The 24,233-nt window shown below is 43.5% G+C and overlaps 2 protein-coding genes across 8 annotated transcripts in view; one reads left to right on the forward strand and one right to left on the reverse strand.

The window, feature by feature from the left end:
* G3BP2 (G3BP stress granule assembly factor 2) overlaps positions 1-7,835 on the reverse strand; it is a 28,969-nt gene extending 21,134 nt beyond the window's left edge. For both annotated transcript variants that reach the window (XM_067297464.1, XM_067297463.1), the window contains exon 1: positions 7,657-7,835. The gene's annotated coding sequence lies outside the window, so the exon portion shown is untranslated. The remainder of the gene's footprint in view (positions 1-7,656) is intronic.
* Positions 7,836-8,221: 386 nt separating this feature from the next.
* The window catches only part of USO1 (USO1 vesicle transport factor), a 44,188-nt gene continuing 28,176 nt past the window's right edge, over positions 8,222-24,233 (forward strand). For 4 of the 6 annotated variants that reach the window (XM_067297465.1, XM_067297467.1, XM_067297466.1 and 1 more), the window contains exons 1-4: positions 13,449-13,565; positions 14,191-14,277; positions 14,398-14,462; positions 21,027-21,106. In XM_067297465.1, the coding sequence (XP_067153566.1) occupies positions 13,500-13,565; positions 14,191-14,277; positions 14,398-14,462; positions 21,027-21,106 (298 nt within the window). In that variant the 5' untranslated portion in view covers positions 13,449-13,499. Of the gene's footprint in view, positions 8,323-13,448; positions 13,566-14,190; positions 14,278-14,397; positions 14,463-21,026; positions 21,107-24,233 lie in introns of those variants that run through there. The other 2 variants (XM_067297469.1, XM_067297470.1) reach the window with 2 other exon arrangements.

The following is a 24,233-nucleotide window of genomic DNA, read 5'->3' on the forward strand; positions in this document are numbered from 1 at the left end:
GCTGCCAATGTAGTAATAGAAACCAGTTTTGTTGCCCTTCACATTCCTCTTCAGCTGCAACTCCAGCTGAGCTTTGGCTTTTCCAGTATCATCTGTGAACACTGAGATCACGTCTCTGTGTCCCTCCCAAGTAGCCCATCCGCTCTTCTAACTGCTGTATACTTCTTTTTTCTATTTGAGCTCAGTCAGGAATTCCCTGTTCAGCTGTAATGGCCTTCTGCAACACTTTTTTGACTTTCTGCACCTCTAAACTGTTGTTTTGCTTTGAAAATGTTGCCTTCGAAGATCAACCAGCTTTCTTGGGCCACTCTGCCTTCCAGGACAGTATCCGTAGGATCCAGCCAAAAAGACCTATGAACAAGTCAAAATCTGCTCTCCTCAAGACCAGGGCTGTAATGCTGTTATTCCTCTTACTTGCTTCTCTCTGAATCTTAACCTTCACTATCTTATAGTTGCTGCTGCCAAGGCTGACACTGTCGATCACTCCCTCCTGACCAGTTCTTCCTACTTCTCTGCTCACACCTCCCCTACTTGTTTTATAGATCATCTGTGCCAGGAAATCATCTTCGGCATTCTGGAAATCTTTCTGACGTTTTTCCAGACCCGCCACGCTGCCTTTTCAGCCAATGTCAGGGTGGTTGACGTCACCCATGAATAGCAGGGTCTGCAATTACGAGATTGACTCCAGTTGTCTACAGAAGGCTTTTTCTACTTTCTCTGTTTCAAAAAATAAACCTGGAGGCAAGGCAGCAGGCAAAGGAGATCAAGTCAAAAATAGAAGTTTCAGACTTGCAGATAACCCTAAAATAAGCTTTGTTTTCTTATCAAAACAACCTCAACCCAGCAATCCAAGCTAAAGGACAATACCAAGGCCGGCTCCCAGTTACAGATAGCCAGGAGGAAGAGCACATAAAGTGAAATTTAGAGATTAACCTCAGCTCAAGAGAAGCCTGTAATCAAATTAAAAGGTACAAAGGAACAGCATCACCAACATGTCAGATCCTGCATCAACAAGAAACTCCAAAGACAAAAACCAAGTGCTTTGCTCAGGTAATTTACACTTAATGGACTGTTAAAATAATCTCAACCCAGCAATCCAAGCCACAGGCCAATATCAAGGAGTGTTCCCCGTTACAGCTAGCCAGGAATCACGCTTTAAGCAACAGTGTCAAAAAGAAATCTGTAGACAAGGCAGCAGGCAAACAAGGTAAGTCCAAAATACAAGTTTGGAACTTGGAGATAAGAAAACAGAAATTTTAGGGTTATCAAAACTTTGATTATAATCTTCCAAGACTCTCTGAAATACAGTATTAGCTGAGAGTCCTGGGAACACTAGTTGGAAGTCATTTTCATGATCAGACCTAAAAAACAACTGTCAAGAATACTACGAGATATCAAAGGCTTGAGCCCTGTGCATGTTCAAAGCAGGAACTTTCAGGAAAAAAAAAAAAAAAAGCCCATTTGGGGTGCTTCCTAACATGACTCATACTACAGCAAAGGCATGCATATGAGAATTTTACTTAGACAGCAACCTTGAAAGAACAAGGACCTCAGTTTCTCCAAATTATTCCTTTTTGGCCCTCCCCCTCACAGCAGATGATGAACACAAAATTGATGATACAGTAATCACTACAAGCACTTGTGCAAATACACAAGGACGGAGCTTCATAACAAAAGACGTTTTTTACAGAACTTATTAAAAAGCAGACCATAGCCAGCACACGTTCTTATGAATACAGCATTAAGCAAAGTACATATGTTAACAAATTGCTGGCATACCTCAACGAACAGTGAAAATGCCTTTGGGTACAAAACATAATAATCGGTGACAAGTCATTACACTACATCAGATCTGTATCACATTAGATCTTTCCTTCATTGGAAGCTGTGTTATTTCAGCTAAGGCCTCTGAAACCTTTCAGAAAATCTGAGAAAGGCCAAGTATGGGATAATCACACACAGCAAATTTCTTCCCTAACGACTTTAAACAGAAGTTGGTTTACATGCTAAAACAGATGAGTATAGTCCTGTGTCTGCCCATATTTCAAGGGACAGCACTATTGATTTATATCACAGAATCACAGTATTTTACAGGATGCCTCAGTACAATTCTTCAGCTGTCTCAGTATTATTTCCTGCCTCATAATCTCTTCAGAGATCTGTATAAAAGCAGCAGAGGCTTAATGATCTGTTCAGGTCTCCAAGTCATTAAAAGGCAATAAAATAAAAATGCAGGTACTCTTTTCTATCAACATGGGTGCTGTGAAAATAGGGTTTCAAAAAGATCTAAAAAATTCCATGCGTCCCAATTAGTATAGCACCTCCTTAAAGCCAAACACCCAAGTCCTGGCAGGCCTGAGGGTTTTGAAAGTGGACACACAACTGAAATTAAAGCTAAAATCCACGGCATCTCATCAACAGTTTAAATAGGCCAAGCTTAAGAAGAAGCGTATCTCCATGATTTGCCAGACAGTAAAGCCAGCCCCATAGATATACATACTCCTTTAAAGATATTTTTCAAGTTTTCATAGCTGCATACGCAAGGATCAAGGAATGACAGCTAAGAAGGAAGAACCTGAGCACTTTTCTCACTTGAATAAAATGAACCACCTTATCAGATCAACCTGAACCATCGGGAAAGTGTCTTAGTGAGACCTTATTGCTCAAGGCACTAGAGCGCACTGAAGCACTGGATTTGGGATGGCGAACACCAGAAAGTAAGAAAATTTACCTGCTAGTTTCTTTACAATGTAACTGCTGTGTTAAAGAACATCCCCCTCCCCAATCACATACACTAATAAAAGCCATAAGTCATGCAGATGAAGCAACACGAACATTCATGCAATTGTTCCTGGTTGCACAGGTAATTCTGTACAATTCCACCCTATTCCTGCTTCCAATTCATGTGCTTCCAGGAAGCCATACTGCATTTGTACCGCATTCCCAAGGAAAACTGGCAGCCGCTCAGCATATTTCATATTAGACTAACAAGCTTGAAGACCCAAAGAAATGTGGAAACCCTGTCTTCTCCAGACAAGGTTCAGCTAAGGGACAAACACGTGGCCACCCAAGGGACTGGACTCTGAAACTAAAGGAGCATGCACCAGTGTGATACTCTCTGCAACTTCAATTCACATTATTCAAATTCACAACAATTTAACAATAACCTAAGCCTACAGGACTGGATAAGCCTGTCACCTTTTCCTCAAACAACTAAATCCGTATCTTGAAAAACTTGAGTTATTTCCCTACTCACTCCTTTCAAGAAAACCAAAACAAAGGAAAAGTTACCACAGAAAGGAGACTCCTGTTTTTTTGCAGACAAAGATAAGCAAATGAACAAAAACAGAAAGCATATTTTCTTCCAAAGAGCAACACCAAGTGCAACAGCAGGGTTTGTACTGAAATAACAGTAACAGTAAATTAACTTAGTGACAACATCAAAACCATACTCTGCTTGATTCCAACAGACTTTTGTTCAGCTCTGCAAACAACAAATAACAAATGCCAGCCACGACAAATAAAAGAAGTCAGCCCTTGCAAGTAAATGAAACTTTTAAGAGCTAAAAGGACCAGACATAGCTGATGTTAGCACAATTGTGCTGGAGCACTTCAGAATCAACAGCAACAATAATTTCTCGAGTCCACACCGAATTAATTGTGTGAACCTGTTCAGTCTGTACTCATCTTTATAAATAAAATTTTCATTTATTAAACTGTGTTTGTCACTTCTTCAAAGAAACAAGCCACTAACACCATTCTCCATGGAAACAGGAACGCAGGGGAACCTTGTTTGATAAGAAGTACTGAAGGCCACTAAATGCTAAGTGTCGACTAGTCAAAATGTTCACTGGCATGTATCTTGCTTGATAAGCAGCGCTAAAGTTAGAGAAATCTGCTTTCCAAAACATATCTAGACTTTCTTATTGTTTCCCTGAACCTGTAGAAACAAAAGCATGACCAGTCATCTGTGACAAGGCTTTTAAGAGCAAGTTATCTGAGATGGCAATGGAGCAAATTTAGATATCCAGGTAATCAACTTTGGCACAACCAATTAGTTCAAATCTACTTCTATAGTGTTTCAAGATAGAACTAAACTGCCTGAACATCTCACTAGTTCTAGTTCAAAAAACACCTTTAAAATACCCAACTGTATTCTGAAACAGACTCAAGAAAGCGTAATCTGAACTGAAAGTTAACCTCTATCAAGGCATGGAACATGACAAACTTTAAAGGTCTGGGAGGGAGATGCAGGCTTTAGAATTTGTTTTATTAAGAAACTATCATGCAGATAAAATATTTTGTTTTATTGACATGCAAGTTTCAACCTTTGAATTCAAAGACTACAACAATTCTTCCATGACTAAAGCCACAGGGGCATTAAGGTCCAGTTTCTCGTAAGACTGCCACAGTGTGGTCATTCTCAAATCCACAAGTTTGCAACTTGCATCCAAATCAATCACCAGATTTGAAAATGTCACTCTAACTGAAAATAAAATTTGGCAAAGCACTCTTGAAGATCAGAAGGATGCTCCTCATATAGTAAGCACACAAAGCAAAGCACTGAAGGGACATTGTGTTGATTCCCAAATCACAGGAGCCTAGGGAAAAAAAGAGAGGAAGGAGAGAGCAGCTTTTTCAAAGCTGGACGGATTTCTCCTAAATACAGATTATCAAAGGTAAGCTTGGGGGTTGCAGAAGGTCAAGAACCAACAATACTTTTGAACTGCATTTCCCACTGACTCTGGATAGGAAAATAATGGCTTCAAGGGTGTGCTTGCTACTGTGATCCATAACTGTGACTTTGAGATCACAATACTGCAACACATTCTGTGAACAGCCATACCTCAAATAAAGCTAAAAAATGAAGCTGCAACTGACAGTCCAACTGGCACAAGCTAGGGCATCTGTAACTAATACAGCCCTGCAAAGGTTGGCTTATATTCCACAATAATGTAAAATGAACATTGACTAAAGTGAGGGAAAAAAAAAAAAAAAGCAATTGCAAGTCCCAACCAACCCAACCAACTGAAACTATCTCCTCTCTTTCATGCTATGCAAGGTAAGTGCTCAGATCATCCTCCATCAGCAGTAAATGCTAGCAAACCAGTATAATCTAAGAGAATCTCTTTACTTTAGGAACTACTTTAGCTAATCCAGTAAAATCTGAATTGGCTGAGCCCCAGGGCACAACATACAGTTCTTTCAAATCAAGCTGTCTGTCGTATTCTTGTTGTTTTTGAGAGAAGCTCAATGGCACCATATATTGTAGGCACATGACTACTACAGGGGACCATCTTCTGGGCAGTTAAGCTGCATCACCTACAACAGCTAACACTCACCTGAATAACAATGGCAACTGTCCTCAATGGCACCACATTCTATGGAAGCTATTGCATCCCTCTCCCTGGTTGTTACAAGCCAAAGCCAGGTTCAGTGTCCTTCTTCTGATATTTCATCAGATAGATATATATTAGTCTGATATATTAAGTCTTTTCACCTGCTCCTTGAGTTGGAATGAAATTCTTCATTTGTCTGATACTCTCAAAAGAAATGACATTCAGTGTCACAATTGCTATGATAAAAGTGAAGAAGTTCAAAACCGCGTGTTAAGATACTGTGTTTCTTCAGCGTATTTTCAGCACTGTAAGACACTCTTTCAGTGTGACAGTAGATGCATAATTTGAAATCTCAACTCCATACAGACAAACATTTTATCTATAAGGACACCAGGGGATCAGCAGATTGAAAGGTCAGCTCTTCTGTTTTCTCTCTCCAGTAAGTCAGCTATCATAAAAGACATTTTAATCTACTTATGAAAAATATTCATATGATACAGATCATAATTCCATACACGAGCCCACATCTGCCAATTAGAACATTACAAGAACACTTAAAACACGAAACAAGGATTACGCCTCTCACACCCAAGCTAACAGATTCCGGAACAAGTTCAGGAGAAGGATGTTTCCTAAAGAACGAAAAAGCTTTCCTGAGGCAGATATGGCCCTGCAGGCATACTTACATTCACAATGAATACAGAATGCCTTGCTAATCACAAATTAACTCCAGAAGCAAAAGCAATACCAGTTTGTCAGTAACACCTTCTTGGCTAAGAATGGAAGTTGACAAACCCTGTGACTACTCACCAAGCTATGGTAACACAACTATGCTACTTCCAGGAACTCGGATATACAGAGCAGTGCTTGCTTGATATTACTTCATTTTAAGTCTGCTACACACCACTAAGTAGGATAGTGTGGCCTACACAGCAGAGTAACCATTTCTGGTAAGTTGGTCGCTGACCTTACTCTGCTAGCGCTCCCTAATTAAAACTGACAACAAAAGAATCAAAAAGAAAAAAGAGATAACTGAGGCAGCAGTGAGTGCTTTATTAAGCTTAAGAATAAGAAATAGTCTACTTGCACAAGCACTGAGCTAAGAACAGAATAATTTATCCTGTTTCTCAAGATATGAAAACTAGCTTTATTATCTTTACACTTTCTGTTGTAATAAAGCAGAATGCTTTTACATGGAACTAGAAAGGCCTAGTATATATTGAGGGCTCAAGAAATGCCAAACTCACATGGAAGGCTACAATCAAAAACCCTGCAGGCTGCAGTCAATCTGTTTAGCTTTAGATCAAGCAATAATCTCATCTTCTCTCACTCCATAGAGCGTTCTTTCTTTCATGCAGCAGTGCTTGGCACAGAGCTCAAGATCCTGAGTGTTACTCAGCTAACCAGGGAAGTTAAATCACTTGTGCTAGAAGATGTTCCTATGAACCCACTCTGGAACTGCAATGACCTTTACTTTACCCAGCCAAGATTAAGGGGAGCAAACGCCAGAGAACACCATGTCCAGCTCAGATGTGAAATAAGAGAAGCTCACAAAAGGGCTGCTCAGGCTATCTAGATCTGCAGAATAGAAGATGCTTGCAACTTCAGCCATGTTATGAGTGAGAACAGAGAAGCTCAAGTTGTGACTGGAACAAGAGGGGGCAGAGAATGGCAAGGTCCGTGGAGTTAGCAAGACCTAGGCTGGAAAAGGTTTTAGAGCCAGTGATGCTATCCCAGAACCAAATCCTCACAGGAAATGGGCAGCCCACTGAGCTGAGGACAGAAAACTAAGGTTGCTTCTGCAGTACAGATGAGGCTGAGAAAGCAGCATCCTGCACATGCCAACGTCCAGATACCTCTCGGGGCTCACGAAAGGCAGCGCACGAATCGAGCTACGGGAAAGGATGAAAGGCATCAACATCGCAGCAAGCACGAAGCAACGCAGGGCTCGGGGCGTCACGCCTGGGAGCGGCGGGCGAGGGGGCGCTTTTTCCCCCTGCCTCCCGCCAGCGCCCGGGGCGAGACGGAAAGAGGAGCGCCGGGAGGCGCCGCACCTCCAAGGTGACGGCGAACAAAAGCCGCCGCCCGCGCCCGCGGCTGGCTCCGCCGCCCCCGCGCCGCCCCGGGCGACAAGGCGGGCCGGGAGCCCCCGGCCGGACCCGAGGCCGCGCCGCGGCAGGGCGGGCCCGCAGGGCGCCGCCGGGCACCGCGCCGCCAGCCGCGCCGCGCCGCTCCCCCCTCGCCGCGCGCGCCGCGACCGTTAAACGGCCGCCCTCCCAACGGCCGCGGGGCCTACCTCCGCTCGCCCATCGCTCACCTAGGGAAAAAGTCTCGGTGCGTGGGGCGGGGGCGCGTCCCCCCCGGGACCTGATCGGTGTCGGGCGCGACGAGCGTGTCCCCTGCCGGGTCCCGCAGCGGGGGGAGGACGGGGCGACCGGGCGCGGCGGCGGCGGCGGCGGCAGCGATGTCACGGCCGGGCGGGGGAGGGGCGGCTGGGGCTCCCGTGCGCGCGTGCCTGTGCGTGCGTGCGTGCGCCCGCGCCTGCGCGGAAGGAGGGGACAAGCGGGGGGGGGAGGAGAGCGAGCGCGCATGCGTTGCCGCCGCGCCAGCCGTATTGTCCTACCCCTGCGTTCGCGGGCCGGAGCCCCCTTCGGGCGCCCTGGGCCAATCTCCGGCGCCCTTCCGCGGTGACGTCGGTGGGGGCGCCGGCTTCGCGTGCCGGCCGTTAACGGACCGACGGGTGCCGGCCCGTGCGGCGCGCAGCCGCCGGCGGAAGCAGCCGCGCTGCGGCTTCTTGGGCCGCGGGGAAGGCTGCGGGGCGAGCCATGGCTCCCCTCAGCCGGTGGCGGCGCCCGGTGCCCCGGCGCTCGAGTACCGCTGAGGTGCCTTTTCCTCAGCTGCTGCGGCTTTGCCGGCACGAGAGCTACCGGAGTTCTTTGTGCTTTCTGACTGGTTTTGCGTGTTTCGCAGTAATATAACAAAGGTATGTTTCTGCAGCAGGTGCTGGCTGCGCTGTGGGATGTGGTGGAGTCGAGGCGGGGGTGTCTTCGGTGTCAGCGCGGCTCAGCAGTGCACGGGCTCCTTGGCAGTCAGCGTCACTATGTTCACGCTGATATTTTCACCATTTGCACTTTTTTTTTGGGGGGGGGGGGTCGATTTCAGCTAAATGTTGCCATGTTTTGCATTTGGCAGAACTCTCCAGCAACCTAATAAATAAAAGGATGTAGTTCAAGTTAGTCTAAAAGTGCTATTCTATACCAAGCTTTCCCCCATTCAGCTTGCTTAGTTCTTAATTCCTCACCAAAATTAAGGAAGCATTTCTCAGTATGTGCATTTGAGGTATGCTGAAGAACAAAATAGGTAACGGTTTTGAGGTTCACATATCAAATAACTATTTCAGTAGGTCAGCAGCAAACACAGTTACCACTGCAGTATCTCCTTCCCAAGGTAAGAAAAGCTGGACTCACGGGTGTGTGCCAGGGCACAACAAACCCCTGCTTCAGGAGCAAATCACCTGTCTTTCACTGAAGCTCTATATGTAAGGATGGAAAACTTTGCAATCATGGTTTCAGTATTTTAGAAGGACATGCTGGTTTTTTTGACTTCTGTTGCCCAGCTTCAGCATTTCTGGTGAGTTCTGTCTTTTCTGCTTGCCACTGGCTTCAGAAAGGAAATACGTGAACCTTTCTCATTGGCAAGGGCAGGAGGTGAAATTTTCCCAAGAAGTGTTACAGTTGGCACCTGTAAATTGTAATCAGCAATCCACCTAGGAAATGGCATGGACTCTATGGAGGCATATGTAAAGGCTGCCACAAAGAGACATCCTAGGAAAAGAAGCCTGGCAAACACCAACATCTGTGTCAGGCACAGCATTTCCTAGAATGAAGTGCTGTTGTTGTAAGATCTTATTTGCAATAATATGTCATGTATATTATGTGAAACAACTAGGGTTTTTTCTTTCCACTTTTGTTTTTGGCCTCCTGTTTGTTTCAGCCTTTCAGCTGACCTTTCCTTTCTTAACCCTGGTGGTATCCAAGGTTATTTTTCTCTAGAAATACATGCTGCTTTTTTTTTTTCTTTCCCCCTTCTCTTTTCCTGGTATTTGGCCATTTGGTATGAGAGAGCATCCCAGAAATTCACAAACTAGGACAGAGGCAAATGATGCAAAAGCTGCCTTATGGCCCTGCTTTATAATCACACCAATTAAGAGTTGTGTTCATCCTTTTGATTCCACTTTTGGATGCAGGCAGAAAGTGGAAGGCCTGGTTCTAGCCAAATTTTGCAAAGCGGAATCACTGCTAGGAAGTGGGCAAACAGTGCTTGTAATGGCAAAGGACTTGCAGATCAGCCCCTCTCACTCCAGTGCAGTCTGCAGCACTGCACTAGGTGGGAAGAGCAGAGCTAGGTCAGGGTTAAATGTGTGGTCTTAACGCAGACCAGCCTTTTCCTGCTTTGGCCCAGGAAACTGCTGACATGGCCCTGTTTGCTGTAAAATATTCTGCTTGGCTCTTGTTACCAGGTGAGCTGACCTCAGCAAATGATATTCCTGCTGCCCAGCAAGCTGAAAATCCTCTACTCTCCATGCCAGCTGGTAGCCATATAGGGAAAACTGAGCTGTCTAACACTGCTTTTTCATTTACCAGTGTAAAAGAAAATGTATGGCCAGCTTTAAGGTTTCAATATAAGCCTAGTGTCACAGCAAAGCACCCTGGAAGTTGTAGTTTCAGAGAAAGCTGGGGCTTGCTAGTCCTTTAGGGAAACTCATGCTGGGGAAAAGGCAACTGGTTAACAGAGGTGTTTCCCCCCAAGAGGGAGAATGCAGTGCAGGTGCAAGATGAATTGCAAGTGTGTATTTGTTTAGTTGTGCAGGAAGGAGAAGCAAGTGTTCTGCGTCTGTTCTTTATTAGGTTGAGAGGTTTGCCACCTCCAAAAGCCTGTGTAGCTTCTTGAGGACTGGAGGTAATTACGGCTTACTTCTCTGTTACTACAAGACATGCAGTTTTAATTGAATAAAATTGCTTCACTGAAGCCTATTGTGGTATGAGTTCTGTGATATCAAATCTTTTTGACAAATATGTTGGTTTTGGTGTCTTTAGATGGGTGAGGAAGCCATATTTTAGAATGTTAAAAAGCTTTATTTTGATGTGATATCAAAATATTTGTTAATTTTGTTCACCTTTTCCTTTTATGTAGTAACAAGTAGAAAAATTAAAGAATAAGTTATCTAATTTGCCTCACAATGTGGAGTTTTGATTATGTGTTTTAATCTAAATGTGTTTTGATTCCTCAGCTGATGGGGGGGGGGAGGAGAACCAAAAATCTCTCATAGTAAAATGTTAGGTAGTCCACTTAAATATGTTCAGAATTACAGCAGATATGTGGAAAGCTGGTTTGCTTGTTTCTTAATGTTTTAGTATAGCTGACCTTTTGTATAACTCTGGAAATCTAATTTACTTGTATCACTGAGGATCCCATCTTGGTATAACAGATGCCAGCTGTTGTAAGCCTGGGACAGAAGAACAGGAGCAAGTTGCCCCTATTGCAGGGACTTCATAGTCACAGACAGCTGAGTCTAAAATGCTGATAGTAGAAATAAATTTAGAGATTGGGATGGAAAGAGAAGACTGTACAGGCTTCCTTTTGGGAAAGAAGGGAATTTACTCCCTGAAATGAAGTGAAAAACTGTGCCATGAATTCAGTGAGTGAAAAGTGAGAAACAGTTGTATATACTACTTTTGTTCATGGGAAAGGGCCTCTTAAAAATACATTAGAAACAACCCTTGCCTATTTACCTAGATTACCATGTTAATTTAATGGTAAGTACTTCAATTTTGAGCTAATAATTTCAGGGACCAGTAGCAGTTGTAGCAGACAATTACATGAGAGCTCAAAGGGTCCTAACTGAGTCCTAGTCTGGAAGTGCCTGGGCCACACATCTAAATAGCAAGTTGCTTTTATTCCAAGGCAATTTCAAAAAAGAAAATTGAAATCCAATGAAATTTAATTGAAATCAAGTAAAATTGGCAGTTCCTTTCTGTGTTTATTTGCTACTGTTGCTATAAAATTTGCTGTATTTAAATATGCAAACATACAAAAAACAAACAAAAAAAAATGGCATCAGTAACTAGGAGAGCAACACTAGCCTGGAAGCGGGTATGCAGATAAAATGCCTTGTAGATTACTGGGGAAACCTGATTTACTCGGAGCGCTGCTGCTTGGATATTGTTCCTCAGTATGGAATACAAAAATGGCTGCAAGAGCTTCATCAAATGATGTGAACTTCAGCATCTGAAAGAGATGTAACTACCTATTGCTCTTCTCTTAGACTGAACTGTCACTGGTATCTGGATAAGCTTCTGTCTCTGAGTTGATTGCCTTTCTAAAAAATAATAATATAGTTTCTTTATTCTTGTTCTGATTTTTATCCTGTTTTCCTTTTTTTCCCCCATTATAAAAAAGCCGTACTTCTAAATTCTAAGCCTGAAGGTTAATCGCAGAGTTGTTCTGGGTACATAAAGCCCTTGAGGCTCCAGGAGGAGAACAGTCTGTTACAGGGGTGCATGGGGTTTGGTTTTGAGGTAAGTTAACTCCCCCAGCCTACCACACATCTGTTGCTGGTTCTGAGCAAATACATAGCAAAACATGCTAGGAAGTGATATGATATTTAGAGCTGTTTACTACTTTATGCTGTTGTTTGCTATTGAAAATGCAGGCAGAAATGTGCATAGGTGCAAACAACTGTGGAGAAAAGCATAGCTCTTTTGAGGGCTTTTGTTTCAATTTACAATTAATGGAGAAGTAGTTGATTTGAGAAGGTGCCACCTGGAATAATCCCAAAGTGATGATTTTTCTTCCTTCTCATACTTTATCCTATTTAAAATGCTTAATGAGGCTAATAATTACACGGAGGAGGGATATTTTTTTGGCTCTACTAATGCCAGGTGGAAGTGATGCAGCAATACATGCAGTATTCTTCCAGTCAGGATGGAGCAATTGGTGTATACGGCCACTGCTGTGGATGTCAAAGAAACAGCAAATCAGTATAAGTGGACAGACCATAGGAACAGGAATGTCTCATCTTCTGCATTTGTTGCTGACCTGGTGCAGCCTGTTAAATTATTTTCTAAACCTGTGCAGCTGAAGGACTGATGGAAAAGTCATTAATGTGAAAAGGAGTTACAGGATTTGGGGTAAGGCCTGAAAACACCTTTTGGTTTGTCAACTGAGTTAACCAGTTGTGCAAGTCATTGGTTATGTAATGAATTGGAATGGGCCTCTAGCTTACCTGGGAATGTTAAATAGGTGGTGTTGCATTAAGCGCATGCAGGAGTTAGTGTAAGGAGTTAGTAGTGGTGGAATGAGTAACTGATAGAGCAAATGCACAAAGAGCATTGTTCCTCTTGAAGCACTCAAAACTCTGTCACAGAGTAAAACCACTACAGCTAAAGCTTTATCTGGCAGTCAGTTTAATAGCTCCATGATGGCTTTTTGGCGTATGCAACTACTGATGACTTAGCAGAAGAGCTGGGCTCATGTGTTTCCAAGTGATGATTTCAGAAAACAATATTTGGCACTGCTGCTTTGAGAATAGCTGGCTATGCTTCAGACAAACTGATTTTGTTTAGGTTGCTGTCCAGCCAAGTATTTGGGTACATACTTGATTTCCTGCATGTGGGTAGTGCAGCTGAGCGGGGGGCCCAGCTGTTCCTGTGCTTACTCAGGGGGCAGGCGGGGGGGCTGCTTGGTGCCACCTGCTTTGCAGGGTGCTGGGGCTGCAAGGTGAAGTGTGTGTGCGTGTGTGTGTGGGGGGGGGGGGGATCCCAATCCATGCTTGTGGAAGGAGAAGTTTAAAAGCGAAGAAGAAAGAAAAGGAAGACTGAAGCGCCGGTGCCCGCCCGTGCCTGCAGCTAAGGCGCTTCTAGCACCGCAACGCCTCAGCGCCGCCAGAGCAGCAGCAGCAGTTTCGGGGCGCGGGGGCGGGTCCCGCGCGCGCCCCGCCCCTCGCGCCCCGCCGCCGGCCACGTCGGCGCCACGTCGCGGCGCAGGCGCGGCGGCCGCTTCCGTCGCGGGGGCGGCGGCGGGGCCAGGGGCCGGGGCTGCCGGGCGGTGCGGGGCGAGCCGAGCCGGGCCGGGCCGCACCGGCCGCGCGGCGCCGCCGCCATGAACTTCCTGCGGGGGGTCATGGGCGGCCCCAGCGCCGGGCCGCAGCCCTCGGGCGCCGAGACGGTGAGTCGGCGGGGGCGAGGCGCCGGCGGGCGGCTGCGGCCCGGCGGCCGTTGGTGGCCGTTGGGGGGGGAGGGGGAAGGGCGAAGGTGGAGGTGCGGTTGACCGTGAGGCGGCCGGGAATAGCGAGCGCTGCGGGGCGGCCCGGCAGGCGGCCGCGGCCCGCGGGGGTGGGCCGGGGAGCGGCGGCGGAGCGGCGTCTCGGGGGGCCGCACCGGGACCCGCCGCGTTTCGGGGGACGGGGACCCCGGGAGCCAGGTGAGGCGGCTTCGTGCGGGAGAGCTGCGCGGGTGGCACGTTGCCACTGTGTGGGAACTACAAAGCGAGGAACTGCCTCTCGATTTAAAAAGCGCAGCTGGCTGAGAAGACTTTCCAAAAATTCCCATCAGACAGGTCGCAAAAGTTTGTTTTCATCTTTCAGAAGTCTTTGGAAAACTCCGAGTTTGTCTAGATTGCTTGAATGGTATCTTCTGTGTGCAGTGCTGTTCTGCTGAGACACATGCATCTGACTGGGGGAGTCAGCAGCTGTCAGATGTTATTTCTGAAATTAGGCTGTGTCTTCCGGAGCGCTGTTACAAAACTGTATCACGCTGCCTTTTTAACACAAACATGTCCTATGTGTTTCCAGATCCAGAAGCTGTGTGATCGAGTAGCTTCTTCTACCTTATTGGATGACCGGAGGGATGCTGTACGTGCTCTTAAATCGTTATCCAAGGTAAATACCTAAATTCCTACAGGTTCTTAAAGCTATGTAATACTTTTGTAATGTAGTGTTTAAAAAGCTTCATTTGGCACTTGGATTGGACCATTAACTGTTAATTCTTCTTCCAAACAGAAATATCGATTGGAAGTAGGCATACAGGCTATGGAACATCTTATCCATGTTCTTCAGACAGACCGGTAAGCACATGGCTAGCTTCTGAGAGCAAGCGCCAGGTGATACCTTAATATTGCTCTCCTACTGAAATTGAACAACATGATCTTTTTTTCTAAATTCTTTAACTTACATAATGAGAATGTGAACTTGATTTCTAATTAGTGACTCTGTTGTGGCAATTTCTTATGATGATCAAGCTTAATCAGCCCATTTCCAGAGGTTAAAAGAGCAGAAATGATGGAAACTAGGAAGGTGAGAGGGATAGGAAAAGTAGCTCTAAGGTAATGATTATACTGAGGTGCACCTTAATGCTTGTAAGTGGTCAGTTTCTGCTACATGTGGAACAGCAGAAACTTAAATCCAAAGTTACAAAGTTAACTCAAAGGTATTTGAAACACCCAAATCAACATGTTAATAGGACAAAAAGTGAACTTGACCAATTTAAATGAATCAGGGCAGCAAATTTCATTTTTCTGAGATGTCATTAAGTGAATTGGTAGAATAGTTGTAATGAAGAATAATGCAGGCATTTATATTGAAGAGTTGGAGTTAATAGAGCTATACTCTCTTGATGTAGAAAGGGCTGCTGTCAAGACAAACTATGCAAATCTAAATATATTATGTGGAGTAGAAGGTAATATTTATGCAATGTAGGAGTTAAACAGCTTTGCTGTTCATATCCTTCTGCAACTGATCGCATTGCTGTACTTGATAGTACCACATGTTGCAACTTGAAAGCTATTTGCAGTACTCTGATAAAAGCTTCACATGCTGCTTATTGCTGATGCTTAGGTAGACAAGTGTATCTTTCGGTCTGGACTCAAATCTGTGGTAAAAAGGGGGGGGTAATAAGCGCATATACAGAATATTTGCATGTTGAATGCAAGTGGAGCAGGAGGGCACCTTATAATGTTTAGATGATCAAAAATTAGGAATACAGCAGTTGAGTATCCAGAATTAGGCCTCATGAGTTTATGTAATGGCAGCATGTTGCTCTACATGCTTATGCAGGACAAGAAACCCTTCAGTGACTAACTGAAGGCTGTTGCTGCCCTTGCTGCTGGCCAATTACAACTGCTGGGAAGAAGGTATGAGACTGGTGTCTGAGAGTCTGGTTTATTTCCATTTTACTTGCTGTTAAAGCTGAATCTGTGGGCTGCATAGAACTTGTATGAAGAAAACAATCAAAGGGATGTCACAGTAAGTGTTAGTCACTCACATGAAGGGGACGCCCTTCATTAAATTAGGTCAAGGAGCCTGCTTTCATCCACTTATCTGCTCCTGAGGCCAGATCTGAGCTATGAGAAAGGAGGTGGGTCTCTGCTGATCTTCTTTCCTTTGAGATGCTAAATCGAACCCTGCAAGTTAGGATCTGAAGGTTTTTTTTCTGGGCTCTTTAGGCTCCAATTGCCCTCTCAGAATTTGTGTGTGCTGGAGCTCTGCTTGGATGTGTTCTGTGTCTCGGGCTGCAGCTCAACAAGCATTAAATACACCTCTGTGCTTTCTGGGTTTTGAGGGATTTTAGATTTAAAAAAAAATGGCTTCCAAAAAACATTGATAGCTTAATTTCCCCTTGCATGTTTTACAGTAGACCAGCATATCAGCTGGTCTAGATACTGCATCCTCTGGTTAATTTGTGAGAGGTGTAGCTGTAGGCCCTGTTTCTGATTAAGTTCAGGTATGTGTTGCATGTGATGTGACTATTTGTCAGGCAGGTGTGCGGGCTATTTGGTATCAATGATTGTGGAGCTAAGACTTTAGATATTTTTCCTGTTGTGGTGAGATCAATCAGTGCCAGCTCATATAAAAAATGAGCTGATGAATGAGTCGGAAGCTCATCTGTCCCTGATGCCTGATGAGATTGGCATACTGAACTGTGGAAATGGGGGTCTGACCTAGGATAGTGCTGTTGCAGTGTCATCAGCATCTGAGTTTGTTCCTTGAGGTGTAGTCTTTGATGGACTTTTCCATTGTCCACTCAAGGTGTCCTGAAGCTTTGTGCAGAAGTGCAAAATGCTTGCTTTCGCCTATGTTTGTTTTTTTTTTTGCCTTGCAAGTATTATTTTTAAGAAAATGTAAACCAACTTGAAAAAATGAAAGTCAATAGAATTGACTATGTTATCTTTTTACATGTCACTGTGAGTGACTTACATGAGCTGGTCCTGTATCTTGACTGCTGCTTTGAAGTTTGAGATTACAGTAATCCTAATTTGATTAGAAAAAATGAAAGGACCATGAAAATAGTATGCTGAGCTCAAAAGAATGAACTCTCTTTCTCTGCAAGTTAGCTTTAAGAGAGTACTGCTTTTACAGTGATTGTTAGATTGGCCTGAAGATGGGGAACTGAGCTCTGGAGGTAAAGCTTTTTTGCCATGAAGCTCCTGATGGTTGTAATCTCATGGAGGTGGTGGGTGATCGGGGTTGTTATGCTCCTGTGTGCCTGTTGTCCTGAGTTTATGCTTGTAGTTCTAGTGTTTTCTCTGCACCTGAGCGTGATCCTAACTCATAGGATTCCCCTCTAGGTCCCAGCTGAGTAGAAACAGGGCTTGACTGGGCTCTATCAGGTGAGGCAAGAGAGAATTGTTAGGGAAGAGCCAACAACAGGCATGGGTCACTGAATTAGGAGAGCCTGTGTGCGTGTGGGGAATGGAAGGCTGGTCTACAAAGTACTGTCATAATGAGGGTGAGACTAGTGACAAGTGCAAGCATGTTTTGCTATTATGTATTTACAAAAAATTAAGTAGGCCAAGATGTACAAGCGTTATGTCTCCAGTGGCATTTTTCCTGCTGGAATACATAAGAGCAGTATGAAAATTTGAAGCGACTTTGCTGTTAAGAGATGGTTACTTCCCAATGCAAGCTCATGGTGACATTGTTATCTAATCTAAAAGTCAGTTGGCTCAAAGACCTTCTCAACCAAGCTTAATAGCAGATTTTTTTCTTATGCAAATTATGTTACTGATTATTCATGTAGCCCTTGAGTTTAGAAAGAGAAGGGTGGGGGAGCTATTTTTGATCTCCAGTGTATCTCCTGATTTTGGTGAATCAGTCGTTCCTCTCTTGGAAAGCTGATGTGATAAGGAGAAGTAGTGCATGAGCTCTGTAGTACTTTTCCTTTACTCCTATTTGCAGCCTCCTTTCTGTGATACTTATTACTTTTTCATTGTAGTGAATTGTGTTTTTCTTTAGGTCTGTGTAAGTCACACTGGCACCTTCTTAATTCTGAAGTTGATAGTGCAAAGCGAGAGGCATTTACAGTTTCATCTTCAAATCTTGGTAGGAAAAGGGGCTGGTTTACATTGTGGCTATGCTGAAATGGTCAGTGCTTCTTGTGTCTGGTTCTTATTTCTATCCTCAGATCTTCCACAGTTGCTACCAGCAGCTTCTATTTCTTACAGCTACCTTTATTCTAGAGCAGAAATATACTACTTGTCTCTTAAATGCATGTGTTCCACTCATTATATGGTTTCCTTGTAGATTGCCTTAAACTCAGTCTCCTGCCTGTGTGAGATATGAGCACTTAATGTTGTTCTATAGAAAAGTGATTTTCTGTAGTAGTGTTTCATCTATGCACATCAGCCATCCTGGAGCCTGATAACATTCCTGAGGCAGCCTTTAAATGTTGCAGATGCAAACTCTCATACAACTGCTGTTCTTTTACCATGTGTTCATTTTGTAATATGAAGTAGGAACAGTGATCTACCAGAGAAACATTTCTTCTCTTGACTTGCTGTCTAGATATTGCCACATCCCACCAGGGAGTTTAAAAATAATTTGGCATTGACTGTAAAGCAGGCCAGTACCACTGAACTGTTGGTGTGGGAGAAGGCACCAGAATGAAAAGTGAACATGATCTTTCTTAACTTCTTGGCTTTTACTTACCTAATATAAAATATTTTTCAAAAAGTCAGTGTGACAGTGCTAATCATTTGAAACTTGTTAGAAAAGAATGGTGTAAAGGTAGGGTATTAGAATTCAGATGTATATATTTTTTGTAACTACTAAGTTAATGCACAAATCTCAGTTAATTATGTGCTGTCATTTCCAGATGTTCAGAGTTGCAATATGCTTTTCACTAAAACTGTTGTGAGAGGTAAGATGCCTTCATCCTTATCTCTGTGGATCACTCTTCCATGAGTTGAGATTTTAGGGGGAACAAAGTGTGGTCCTCTCTAGGCACACTTTCATTGCTGACTTGATAGAAACACTCAGCTTCCTCATGCTCCCTTTGGCAGCAAACACAAACCTTATCTGTACTTGAGCAGTGAGCTGCCTTAATTTTTGAAAAGGATGTAAAAGCTTTTGGAGGCTGCCCGGCTGGGCAGGGCAATACATGGATGCTTTCACTTCCATATAATTTTGCTCTGCTATCATTTGTGAACTAGTGCAGTGCTGCCCTGATATTCAGGTAGAGTGCCCCATATAAGAACAAGTAGCAGTGGGAAGGTGCCTCAGATGGCTTATGCTGGATTATTGCATTGCAGAAAGGCTGCATCTTTTATGGATGCGTGAGAGACTACAAGTCTAATTCTTGACTGATGACTTGTATTACGGAGCAAAAGCTGCACAGCTTCAGTCTGAACAGAATAATTGATAAAGTCATCTTGTATGTAATGAACAGCAGATGGAAGCAAGCCAGTGAACAGCAGAAGTAGCTATGGTGCTGCTGTCCTCATCCTGTGGTGTGTTCCTCTCCCTCCAAGAAAAGAAAAAGGCCTGCTTTTTATATATCTGTATGAAATGTAGTACTTATTTTTTAGCTGCTGGGATTTTTCTGGCAGGGGAAGGAAAGTAAAAGCTATGCTGAGGTTTTGTTTGTTTTTTTTTAAGTCTATAAAACTCATTTCTATGTATTTTTCAGGTGTTTAATTGTTGCAGTTATATGGAAATGTAGGATTTATAGTATTGTTTTGTCCAAGAAGTAAAATTACAGTAAAGGTAAAATGGAAAACATGCTATCTGGAAATTTGAGCATACCTGCTGGATGAGACCCTTTAAATAGACTAAAGGCTTCCTTTACTTGCTTTGACTAACAGTTTGCCAGAGGAAGCTTTTTGTTTGTTTCCATTACAGCCCCAATCAAAAGCAGGTGGTACAAGCTGTGGGACATGCACTGAGGATCAACTGATATGCGTGTGTCCTGGGAGGGCGACAGCAGGGCAAGTGTTCAGTTAAAAACTCAAAGTGAAAGAAGAAATTGAACTGTGACCTGCTCTTTCTAGCCTTGTTTAGCTTTGATTTAGTGTGCAGGTCTTAGAAAGGGCGCTCAAGTGTCACTTTGAGAGCTCCCTCAAGCCCTTGCTATAGTGATACAAGAAACGTAGGTATGGATTGCTCCATTCTGCTCAGTGGATCACCTTGAGGGCAGTTCAGGTTTTCTGGGTTGCAACAACTGCTATAGGTTGTCTTTAATTAGTGGTCTAGTAGAGACAGCTGGCCTCAGTTAGGGCTTGGCTTTTAAGACTGCATGTTAGGAAGTTGTCTTTAGACATTTGCTGTGAACTAGCCTAGTAGCTCCTTAAAAGGCAAGTTACCTTTTGTGTGGAAGCCTTGCCCTGTATGCCATGGGGATCAGTGAAAGCAGAGATAGTTGTACAGAAACTTGAATGAGAGGTCCTGTTTTGACAGCGTGCTCTTTTGATCTTTGGCTAAGACATGACAAGGGTGAGTTTGGTTTGCCCGTTTGCGCTGTGGAGGTGCCTTCCTCTGTGTGTGTGTTCGACCAGCTGTGCTTCCATAGTCCTCTGGTTTATGAGGAAACCAGCAAGTGGCAAAAGTGACTACATTTTTTTTCACCCCAGAAGGAGGAACTCCTGTACTGCTGCTTTGTTGTAGCTTAGGATTCACAGATTGTTCAGGCTTTGTAATGTAGAAGAAACTAATGCCAAAGAAACAGGTTTCCTCTGTCAAACTGGGGACTGGCTTATTAAGAAAAGAGTCTTGGCATAAGCAGGTGAACTGATGTTTTGGGGTTAGACTGGCTGCTCAGTAGCTTCTAGGTGAGGTTAGCAGTTGGAAAGCTCTTAATAGCTGGGTGTAGTCAGTCAGTGGCATTTAGACTGGCCTGTTCAGGAGAAGCCACAGCTGTGGTTGTTGCATTTCAGAGGAGCACTAGAATGGGGCATGTGCTTCTGGCTGATGAGGTAGCTGGTGGGGTCTTTCTTGTGATGGTGCCAATGTGCTGCGGCTTGTTTGCAGCTTCCTTGGGTGACATCCTGGGAATGGGGCTGAATCCCTCCCAGAGGTGTGTCTCATACACCTGAGGAGCAGGTTGCAAGGGGTGACTCGGGAAATGCCAGACATGGTTATGGTGAAACTTCCTGTGGTTTTTGTTGTGTCACCAAACTTTCTGGATGTCGCCACCTGAGGGAATGCACCTGGGAGAAATAGTTTCTCTTCATTTAGAGATCAGACAACTCCTGGTTGGTAAAAACATGGTATTCTAAAATATATGTCAACATCAGTCCTTCTTACTTTCTATAATGCTGCAAAGGGAGCTGCCTGTGTGGAAAAGCAATGTTATAAAGCATAAACTGTAAGAGAAGTTGGAACTAAATAAGTCATTAAAGTGGTTCTTCTGTTCGCAGTTCAGATTCTGAAATAATTGGCTATGCTTTGGACACTCTCTACAATGTAATATCGAATGACCTCGAAGAGGAGGAACAAGGTAAGCTCTTGGTAATAACAGTTTTATTAACTCTGGGGGTGCTTTCCTTGACGGCTTTGTTCAAATTTGAAACTAATAGTGTGCGATTTACTAATAGTGAGACTTGCCTTATGATTATGCAGCTGTTATGACAATGCAAGAAATTGCTTTGTGTCGTTTGCATTAAAGTAATACTGTGTCTTCTTGATCATTCACTTTTAGGAGTATGTTTTATGAACAGCAGCCAGTTGGAATGGCATAGCTTCTTGTTTGCAAATAAAGAATCAAGTCCTTTTGCTATTTGAAAAGGACAGTTCTGGCTGTTTCTGTCAAATGGGATGCTTCTTTCTGATGATTTAATGATGACACCAAGAGATGAAACCTTGGGTGCTTATGATGAAGTGGCAGTATGCAAGACTGAGACTCTTGTTTGCTAGCCCTGCAATAGCTTTTCAGAAAATAATGCTCTTCCTTTCCTTCCCTGGATAATCAAATGTGGAAACAGATATTTATATGTCTGTTATAAAAATTATTTCAAGAGGCTTGTTACCCTGATACCTTAAGGGCAGCACAGAGACTAATTAGACTTAAGCTCTTAGCCAAGGCTTTTTGAAATAGACATTGGATGATGAGAAACAAACAATGTCTTCTCCCTCTCCCTCCAGCCTCAACTTTGTTTTTAAGGGCCTTTTTCAATGCCCTTATGAGAGCCACTATAACTGGTCCCAAAGGCCAATGGCACAATGCTAAAGCTGTTAAAAAGAACTCCTTGTTTCACAGAAAGATCAACACTGTGAAGAAAAGGACAGTCATAACCCAAATTAGGCTTGTGCAAAGAGAATGTTCTTAAAATTAAATACATGTATCAGAGCTGTGAGTGCCCAGACTGAGGAAGAGCCAGCTGCTTCTGATGAGTAAAATAGCTGTTGATTATGATCATTTCAGGCTCTTGGAGGGTGAAAGATGAGGAGGGCAGGACAGCCAAAGTTTCCTTGTTCTTAGCCTTGTGGGCATGTGGAGAGAACAGGTATGGGATCTAGCTGAGGGCCACGCAAGCAGCAGTTTGGGAGGAAGCTTAGAGATCAGAGAGCCAAGTCTGGAGCATGCTGAGCCTTTGTGCACTTGCTTCCGGGCCTGGGAAACATAGAGACCACGTATTTGTTATAGTTGCACAGGCAACTGTCAAGGAGGTAGCTCTCCCAGAAGGGTAACTAGCTGTTCAACTGAAGCAAGCTGTGCAGTAAAGCAAACTGCAGGATTCAGTTAAACTTTTGGGTATTTTTCATGTGCCTTGTTACAGGTGTTATTTGGAAAACCACTTCTGTTTTTATTTACAGATCAAGTCTTGGCCTGATTAGTGTTTAAACTAGAAATCTAAGCTAAAGGGCCAGAGGCATGCTTTTTAAGATTTTTAAGAGGAAAACCTCAAAGGCAAACAAAGGCTTGTAGCATGTGTATTCTGCTTTTAGATCAATCAACCTGAAAATCCGTTACGCTAGTCTGTCAAAATTAGATTGCAGGTCTTGGGCTAAGCATGAATACAGCATGAGCAGACTGCACTTCAGATAGGGAGGAAGTCTGACAACAGTGTTTCAAAATCGCTGGCATGTTCAGCATCTGTGGATTCATAGCATCTTGCCTCTGGCGTGGACCTTAAGAGGCTTACTAGTCATTGACAGCCCTTGTGCCTTGTTCCTAGTTTGCGTTATATGTATTGGGAGTGTAAATACTCCTGTGAAAGGGCAGAATTTTCTTACTTTTGCCTTCCAAAATGTGAGGTGATATTGCCTGTTGAGTTGCAGTCTCTTGCCTGAAATATTAATCCCCAAATCCTTCTTAAAAGGATGCCAAAACAAGTGATAGACATCCTGAAGGGAAAGTAGGTGAGGGTTGTCCAGTATGTATCCATTTCTGCTAGTATGTTGGCATCACATCATGCCATGTGTGCTTTTACTGTTCCTCGAGAATTGGTTGTCTCTTGCTCTACGTTGCTGCAAGAAAGACTTGCAGGCTGAAGTCCCTCCTATGGTATGTTATACTTAACTGTCTCTTAGATTGACGCTTTATTGCTTTGCTTATTTGCCCTTCTTTTCCCTGTTTATACAGTTGCTTGATATTGCAATAGGTTTTGAATAAGACGAGAGTTTTACGGTGCTGGTGTTCAGCACCAATGAACAGTACTGGTGAATGCAGGCTCTTGGCAGTGATTCAGGACTCCTCACAAGCGTGTTATTAGCAGTTTCTTGAGAAGAGCAAAGAATTGACAGACTTGAGTTGTGTATGTGTTATCACCAGTGTTGTTAAAATAAGATGTTGTTCTGTTCGATTGTTTCTATGAGAAATACCTCAAGTAGTAATTTTTGCCCTGGAAAGCTACGATGACTGCTTAGGAAGCTTATGCTGCTATTGACTGTGCTGTTTGGAAAGCTTGTGAACATTTTTCTTCTTTCTCTTTTTCTTTTATCTGCTTTGACAGATGATTCTGAAGGTAAAAGAACCTTTACTTATATAAATATGGCACTTGATTTTAGTCTTAGTTGCTATTCACACCCATAACCCTCTCTGCTGTTTACAAGGACACTGTAAAGACTTATAGTGAATGTTAGGGAAGGCTTCTTGCAATCTGCTCTGAAATCTAAATTTGCTTTAGAGCTAAAGTATTTTCCCAATTTCATCTGTGTTCGATTAGGCAGTTTTCATGCAACTTGGGCATGTCGAAGGTCAGTAGATCTCCTGCGAGATGGGGTGCGCAGAGCTTTTCTTTTCAGGAAGAAGCCTTCAGGAAGCTGACTCAAACAAATGTGTACCCAGAACTTAAACATTCTTCACAGTGTCTCTTATAAGCAATGCATGTTAAGAGTGTTCACTTCCACCATAAGTTTGCCACTAATGCTTTGTGTGTCTAACTTTTAAAAATGTTTTTATCAAAATGCATTTAAAATGCTGACTTTAAGATTAAATACTAGTTTGCAATGCTGGATGGTGGTGAATCATCAAGAGCTAATTTTAAATGGAAGTCTTTCCCTTCATTTGGGCAATGTGAATATGTAGAAGTTAAGAGAGATTCCAGACAGAAGTCAGGTTGTAAGAGCTGCGGTGTACCCATATATGAAGTAGAAGATGCACTTTCACTTTGCTGTTTTGCCTT

This window comes from Apteryx mantelli, chromosome 5 (assembly GCF_036417845.1).
Source record: "Apteryx mantelli isolate bAptMan1 chromosome 5, bAptMan1.hap1, whole genome shotgun sequence".
Classification (NCBI taxonomy): domain Eukaryota; kingdom Metazoa; phylum Chordata; class Aves; order Apterygiformes; family Apterygidae; genus Apteryx; species Apteryx mantelli.